At 39.9% G+C, this 8,791-nt stretch overlaps 1 protein-coding gene across 1 annotated transcript in view; it reads left to right on the forward strand.

Annotated features, from left to right (window-relative positions):
• The window catches only part of LOC119424563 (ankyrin-1), a gene marked incomplete at its 3' end in the record, with an annotated part of 42,012 nt that extends 36,379 nt beyond the window's left edge, over positions 1-5,633 (forward strand). Inside the window, exon 18 of the mRNA XM_037692050.1 lies at positions 5,284-5,633. Within this exon, the coding sequence (XP_037547978.1) occupies positions 5,284-5,633 (350 nt within the window). The remainder of the gene's footprint in view (positions 1-5,283) is intronic.
• Positions 5,634-8,791: the final 3,158 nt, after the last annotated feature.

Here is an 8,791-nt window from a genome sequence, read left to right on the forward strand (position 1 = left end):
AAAGTAGACCAGTTGTGTTCAACACATTGTTGTCATTTTTAAGTTAGCTTTTCTGTTTTGCCCAAGTCTGAGGACAGAATCACTGCCAGCATTGTCTAAATGTTATCTGCCTGCAGAAATATTGCTGTTAGGTGTGAGTTTGTGTGTAGTTTGTGTTATTATTGATGTACATTTGAATGTCATCTGTGTGCAAAAATGTGTGTGTCCTTATTTTTCATTAAATTTAAGTGCAGATTAGTGTGTTTGTGTCCGTGTGTACTGTGCTAAACACCTTGCATCCTGTGAATTATTTTTTTTTTTTTTAACCACTTCTTTTTCTTGAGTCATGGAGTTGGTTTGTGAAACACCTCATGTTGTGCATCTTACACCTGTGTGTGTTTGTACGTGTTTAAACAGCAGGAGTTAGGGGAAGGATTAACCCACATTCAACTCATTCTGACTCATTCCCTCCCAGTTCATCTCATTCTGATGTCCCCCCCTCCAACCATTCTGGCCTTGTTCCATCCCAGAAATACATTTTCTTACCCTTAATTTTAGGCTATAGGTCCATGAACCCATAAAAATGGGTCATAAAGACATTTTCATCCACATTTATATGTTGTTTTTAATACAAAAATGGATTAATTGTTAGATTAAAGTTAAAGTTAAAAGAAGAAATGTATCTTTTTAAAATAGATTTTTTTTTTTGTACTCCATTATTTTTCTGCCAAAGAACTGATTCTTAATGATGTTCTAGATTATTTTTTAATAAATTGTTTTGGTGATAACATACGTCAGCTCTGCCACACATTCAATTAACCACCTTTAGGCTATGTTTTGTCAATTTTCTCCATCACTGGTGCAGACTGAAACGCTAATAAAAATTAAAAATTAAACTATTTTGGCTTAAATAAAATTATTTAAAACAAAGTGGAAAAAAGGTTAATGACCTGCAGCTTGATCAAATTTGTATTTTGTATTTTTCTCAGCATAATTCTGGGTCATTGTATCATAAATTCTCAGGTATTTTTCATTCTCAATCAATTAGAGTCATTAATGTAAGAATTTATTCATTCAAGCATTTTATAAACATTTGATCCAAACCTCTCATTTTCCATCTTATAGAATTGTTTACTTGAAGAGTCATCAAATGTGCACAATGCCTAGAAAAAAAAAATCACTCCCTTGGATATTTATGCCTTTATTGCTGTAATAAATAACAAACCCATCATGGTCAATATAAATGTTAATTTTTTACCAGAAAAATAAAAAAAAAACTTCTTCATTGACAAGTGCAAATCAAATTTATACAAAATAATTCCATTTAAATAAAAACATTTCATATGAAATAAATTATTGCGTAAATATCCACTTCGTTTAAAGAAACTGCCCAAATTCAACTCAGAAAACAAATTATTAAAAAGTACAAGTCAGAGTGTGGGTACAAAATAACTTACAGAGCCCCAATCATCCCCAGAAATTGCGTTGAGTCAATCATTAAGAAATGGAAGGAATATAGGACGAGTGTACCGTATTTTTTGGACTATAAGGCGCACCGGATTATAAGGCACATTAAGCGAAACAAAACAGTCAGATAAGTCAAACTTTATTCATCTCATTCACAATAACTCTCAGCATTGGTCAGTTGTACCACATAAAATCGGTTTGAGGTCATTAAGCACAACCAGAATTAATACATACGGTGCAATGGATTATAAGGCTCACTGTTTATTTTTGAGAAAATTTAAGCATTTTAAGTGTGCCTTATGATCTGAACAATACGGTAAATCTACCAAGAGCAGGTTGTTCTGACAAAGTGAATACCTGAGCAAGAAGGAGACTCATGAGAGAGACCACCAAGACACCTATGACCTCGCTATATGAGTCATAAGCTTCAGCAGGTGAGATGGGAGAGACTACAGTTGCATTTGGGCCCAAAAAATCTGATCCGACCCAGCCCGTAGCCAGTATTTCCGAACCCCACCTGACCCGGTGAAATAACTGTAATTACAGGTCCAAACCAAAAAAAAAAAACCATCACATTTTTAATTAAGCTTTGACTGTTTATATAGTTATTAACGGTCGGCGGATGTGCGTGGCTGAATAAAAGGGGCAGAAGATCGAAGCTGAGGGGTTGTTTGTCCTTTCATGGCCGTCGTTCTGCCTGCATTCTGCATTATTCATACACAGACCCTGCTCTGGCATGTCTGCTTTGGCATCTCACCTGTTGGGGTCGTCGGCTACACGCGTCCGCTGAGTGCAGCGACTGAAATGAACGGACATTTGGGCGATGGATCGCTTCCTGGCAGTGTAGTCCCATCTGAAGCTTAACTGAACTTTATTTTGCCACTTTCAAGGCCGGTCAGCTTGCGGTGAGATGGCTGCATGCGGCTGGTGAAAGTATGGCAAGCCATGTGCCACTTAATTGGAAGGTTTGGCAAGCCATGTTGCCATGTAATTGGATCGCGGCTGATCCACTGACGCAATCAAAAGCCCAACACCGACCCGGCCCACCCATCCAGCAAATTATCATGTCCCGGCCCGCCCCATATTCGTGTCGGGCCGGTGCCGGGCCCCAGTTAGAAATGACAGCTCTAGGAGAGACTGAGCAATCGCTGATGAGAAAACTCATCTCGGCTATAGTTACTTTAGAGACAATAGAATAGAATAGAATAGAATAGAATAGAATAGAATAGAATAGAATAGAATAGAATAGAATAGAATAGAATAGTCACATGGTACAAAAAAATTGCTAACATTTTGGTGCAGTGCCATTAATGCTATCACAAGTGAACTATTAAAAAATTGAACCAACTTTGTTTTTGCTGAAGCTGATCCATTTACAAAGTTTACCAAAGTCTGACTACAAGATAGCGATAAAATACATTTCTTGTCTCCTCGGAGCAGTCCATAAAACTCAGCGTGTCGTGTGACGTGAGACCCTTCAGAGCCCTGAACTCATTCAGCTGACTGAAGGTGACTGATCTTCATCAGCAGTGGTGATCTGTATCCAGATTCTGTTGTAATTAATCTGCAAATCTCCCAATACAATCTGTATTAATGTGTTTCCAAATGTGTTTACTAGGCTACAAATTGGCATGTGAACATTTGGGTTGAGGTGTGGGAACCACCATGGAGAGGGATTCACCTGATCTCTATTATATTTGCAGTTTTAGTTTGTAAAATTATCATTCATAGAAAATCCACTCAAAGTCTTGATATGACATAAAATATCACAAACTGCTGCACAGTGATTCTGTTGTCTGTCACAAGTCAGTTATAAATCCTGCAGTTCTGTTCAGAGTGTGTGCATTGGTGTGTATGTGTGTGCAGAAGGACCTTTGTTTGAAATGCTTTAGGTGCCAACATGAATGCATGATTCTGCTGTGCAGCTGCAGCATAGGAGAATGCAAGAGCAGCAGTAACTTGCATTTCATTCTGCAGAATCTGTCAGATGCTGACTCCCGCTCAGGAACTTGTTACACGGGTTGGAACGATAAGAAATCTTTCACCACATTGGGTTTTGTGCTCCACCGAGGCTTCTGAAACTGTTTCTGAATCCTAAAATTAAAAGAACAACAATTAAACAAAAGAGTATTTTCAAAATAAATGACCTTTTTTTTTAGATATTAGTCCCGATGAATATCGTGCCAACCCAACAATGAGCGTATACACTCTACCTTTCTTTTCTCTTTTTAAAATAGTTTTTCTACCGATTCACTTTTTGAACTTGACAGCAAAGTGATATCCCGCATCATTCACTTCACAAACAGATGATCCACAGTATCCCTTATTTCTTTGTCACACGCTGCACATATCGCCGTGTCCCAATGACAGAGACCTGCACTGCCACATTTTGCATCAAATTAATCCGCTTTTTTTGATCAATCAGGCTATTTAACCAGAGAAAAGGGAAATTTGCAAAGAAAAATGTCTTTTTGTAAAGCTTGAGTTCTGTGTTTTATCAGAATTTCATTTTTTTAATCAGAATTTGTTGAATATTTGAGTTGAGTTTGCTCAAATGTCTTTGAAATACAGAGGTCAGGTTCAGACTACGTGAGTTTGGACCAAAATATGCCACATTTAATCCCACTGGAGTTTAAATTTAATACCTCAGTTGTTAAAGTAATTAAATGCCCAAACATATCATAAAATACTATCTGGTAAAAATGGGTTACATTTTGGCAAATTTAAATTTTTCAATTCAAAGCCACCATAATCTGGATTATTATAATTCTGCTGCATGTGTGCAAACAGTTACCTATAAGTATCGTATTTTCCAGCGTATAAGTCACAGTTTTTTTTTTTCAAAGATTTGTCAGTCCTACGACTTATATGCCTAACTGACATATATGGTTTTTTTTTCCATATTCATAATGCAATTTTTGACTGACGCTTTAAATTTCGAAGAACTGCAACAGCGAGTCCTCCCGTGCTTGCTCGCTTCACTCAGCTGGTGCAGACGGAGGAACACTGGAGAGCTAGCGGCTCCAGCCACGATGGATGGATGGATGGATGGATGGATGGATGGATGGATGGATGGATGGATGGATGGATGGATGGATGGATGGATGGATGGATGGATGGATGGCACTGCGCCGCCCAGGTGAAATGAAGCTTTTTTTTAACCATTAAATAAACGCATAATAAATGTAACGGGTCAACTTTGACGCATAATTTAAAAAAAATTCCTCTTCATGATGCTTTTTTTTTGGCTGATGCAACATATACGCCGGAAAATACAGTAGATTTATTTCATCATCGTTTACTTGTAAATATGGCTACCCTTAATGTTTAGTTCTTACTGAAAGATAGAAACCCACTCAGTCTCTAAAAACATTTTCCCTTCTGGTCTTTTGTAACTTTTTGGTTTTCTGTGCGTTAAAACAAGCATTTGCACCAAATTCTTATCTACATCCTTCTGCCAGATCGTGTTCTGCACAACTCTTCCTCTGACAAAATAATCCTAAAATTATGTTTTGTTTTAGATGAAGTGCCACTATTTTTAAAATTTGGATATTTGTGCTTTGTTACAATACCAAAGATCATGCCCTCGTGCCTACGATGCAGGCAACATTTAAAACTCCTGTTGTCTGAGCCTGGTCTCAGTGGGTTTTTTTTGCAAGACAAATCCAAAACTGTCCGTCCAAATTATATGACAGAGTCTTGTTTATTGGGACAGGGCACCCTGCTGTTTCTCTTGCAGATTTGGAAAAACAGCCATGTCCCACCTCTCCACCCTCCCTTTGGCTGTGCCTGCTTGGTGTTAGTCTTTCTTTTGTCTCGCCCCTGTCTTCCCTCCAGGTTATGGGCTGGTGCAGGAGGAGCTTGTGTCCCCGGCCTCCATGCAGTACAGTTTGCCCTCTCCATTAGGCGCAGAGCCCTACTGGCAGGAAGTCTCCAGCCTGGAGTGTGCACCTATTGCCACCACAGAAGAAGACACTTTGATGGAGATGTCGGACGTTCAGGTGTGGCCAGCAGGGGTCAGCCCCTCGCTGGTCACAGTCGAGGACTCGTCACTGGACGGCAGCAGTCGGGCTGACGACTCTGAGGGAGCAACGCTCTCCTTACCATGCAGCTTGGGCCGCCCAGGCAGCGGAGCCAGTGGCGCCAGTGGTTCCATCATGGAGCTCGAAGAAGAGGAGGAGGAGGAGGAGGAGGAAGGGGAAGTTGAGGAGGAGGAGGCGCCACAGGAGCCAGTGAGTGCACTGGCAGAAAGGGACAGGGTGAGGGCCAGTGGCGCCGTTCCCAAGGTCAATCTAAACGGCCAGCTGGGAGGTCAGAGGTCAGATGTGAGGCGAGGGGAGGAAATAGGAGGAGGAACAAGAGGAGGAGCTGGAGCAGCTGTAGGGCTGGGCTCAGTAGAAGGGATTTCTCTTGTTGCAGGCCAGCAGGTGTACTCCCAGCGGAGTGAGATGACTGGGCTGAGTCGATCAACAGAACCCAACAAAGACAACCGGTGCGTCCGTCGTCGGAGAGCTCAAACTCCTGCCACTATGAGCTCCAAGTTCCTCTGCTCTCACATTTCCCCTTCTTATTTTGCTTTACAGGATAACTGGAGGAGGCGCGTTTCATCCATACATACCAGAGAGGGACTCCCTGCATGGTTGGGAGGGCACAGTGTCATCTGCATACGATGGGAGCGTACCAGGCTTGCACGTGGCTCAGGAGGCCCTGCTGACTTCGGTGTGTGACACGGGTTACTCTCATGTGCTGCATGGGCGACCCCTGAAGGGCACGCAGGCTTTTGACAGGGGGTTGGGCTTCTCTCATCAGGAGGCGGGCCAACGAGCTTGGGAACAGGAGGAGAGGCGAGGCCAGGTCAGGTTGCCTTGCCGACCAGCCGCCGCTTCCTGCGCCCAGAGAGGGAGAACATCTTTTTTTCATCTCCTTTATTTTTATTTTATCTAAATAATCAAATTGGAAGTTCTTCGATTTGATATATTTATATAAATATATATTTTTTTATTTATTTTTTTTTATTTTTTTTTTATCATCTTTAACTTTTTTCTTATACCCAAGAATCATCACAAAAGATGATGGATCATTTTTGGTCAAGTCACAAACATAAACCAGAACAATTTTTTTAAATAAATAAAATATTGTTTAACATTATTTGGCATTTTAGATGCAGGCAATTTGATAAACATTCTACGCAACTATTTATATTGGTTTTATAGCATAGTGATTTAATCATTTTCTTTCACAGAAAGAGCAGAAGGAGGACCATTCTGCTGAGGTGATATTTGTTGAAGAAAAGGGAAATGTCCTCCCAAAAAAGGTGAGTCTGGTGCTTTTATCATTTTCACTGAGAGTCCCACATAAACACTAAACTCAAGCAGACAGCTTATTATTATTAACGCCCAGTGGGTAGTTCAGATTAGTTCGTACACAAATGTTGATTAAAAAGTATTTTGTCGTTCAACAGACCTGAGAATAAACCAACTATGACTCAAAAATAATCTGCGTGAAATCTTGCAACCCTTAGTGTAAAATTTTGCAAATGCACAGAAAATAATGGCAAACTTGTCTAAATTTGGTGCCTTATTTGGTTGTCGGATTGACCACGACGGTGAACACGTGAGCCATAGTTAGTTTCCTGCCCTGGTTTCATGTTTGAGGCTGCAGCAGCTAACTGGTCCAGGTCTTGTCTCCTTCCCTCATCCTGCCCTCCTTGCTCCAGGTGGGGGTGAATGTGAGAAAGGGTGTTCAGTCAGTGCAGCGCACCAGTCTGCGGAGAGTTAAACACTGAAATAAACACACTACCCGGTCCTTCAGGTACGGGACACACAACAAGCACTTGTGCATCCCAGTGCTTGGATAGTACCCTGGATATGGCAACGTTTCCAACACAGACTGAGCATAAATTGAAGCTGTTCCATTTTACTCAGGATTATTATATTAAATAATATATTTAATATAATAGAGTATATTAAACCCGTAAACTTACAATGCTCATTGTAAAAATAATGTTTATTATTTCCTTATCAGCTGTGACAGCAGTCAAAGAGAACGCAGATGAAGAAAGAGGAGAACGTCCATCTATGAGTCTTGCAGGGGCACTACTAGGAGGGGGCAAGGGCCTCTCTGTATATTTTCTGGCCACCCCCATTGACTGTTCTCAATATGATATAAACATTAAAGTAAAAACAATGAAGCAGGTCTGTATCACGAGGCAATTCCCCAAATCTAGCATTACAAATTTTTCAGATAGGTTTTCTTTAACACAGTTCTTCTCAAATTGTGGGGCGCACCCTCCCTGCGGGGGCCCGGGGTGATGCCCAGGGGGTGGGGGATGGGCGGGGTGCATGTGACCCCGGGGAACATGCTTTTTTGGCCGCAGGGAGTAGTTGTTTTTTTTGTTTGATTGTTTTTCCCACCATTCTCATTTTGTTAGGGTGTCGCTCCCCTCTGCTGCTGAGACGATAGATAAATAACTCCAACACCTCCGCCACTGTTTTTATGACGCTCTGGACGCTTGTCATCCACAGCACACATGTGACAAAGAGTAAACTCAAAGCGAGAGGGTTACTTGCCATCTCTTTCCTCTTTTGCGCTGAGAACATTTTTTAGTTTTATCAATGAGTTTGCTCATTGATCCACAAATTGTTTTATTCATTTTTGTTTTGTAGATCAAAGTTTTTTATATAACACTCCTAAGATAATGTTGCTTATCAATTTGAATTTATTATTATTTATTGATTATTTTAATTTTATTTTACATTATCAAATGGTCAAAAAATGATTACAGTTCATATGCAGATTGATTTTATTTTATTTTTTCAGGCAAATTGATGCACTTTATATTGTTTCTGTTACAAACTAAAAAAAAAGTTAATGAAGTTATTCATTGTAAGATGATCTATATTCTTTTATCTTGTTTTGCTTTTTGTAATGTTAATAAGGATACGGTGTACTTATAACAATTTTATAGACAAATAATATTTACAGTCACGGCAGAGAGTTTGGGTGGGGGGCGAAATGTTTACTTCTACCGGCTGGGGTAACAGAAAATAATTAAGAAACACTGCTTTAATAACTGCTACAAATCAAACAAACATCATGTAAAACAGTTTCAATATTTACTAATATAGTATTCTATCACTCCAACATAACGTTTCTGCTTTGTTTGTCTAAAAGAATGATAAAATGGGGACAATGGTAGACTTAGCTGTTAGCCCAACTCTTACATGGACTATTATTCTCTTTCTTCATATTACGTTCTGAAGACTGATTTTGCGGAAAGTGTGCTATTAATTACTATTTGACAGAACATTGCTTCAAAAATTGACCAGACTGTCTCTTTAATGGT

Source organism: Nematolebias whitei, chromosome 18 (genome assembly GCF_014905685.2).
Source record: "Nematolebias whitei isolate Nwh7 chromosome 18, NemWhi1, whole genome shotgun sequence".
NCBI classification, from domain to species: Eukaryota; Metazoa; Chordata; class Actinopteri; order Cyprinodontiformes; family Rivulidae; genus Nematolebias; species Nematolebias whitei.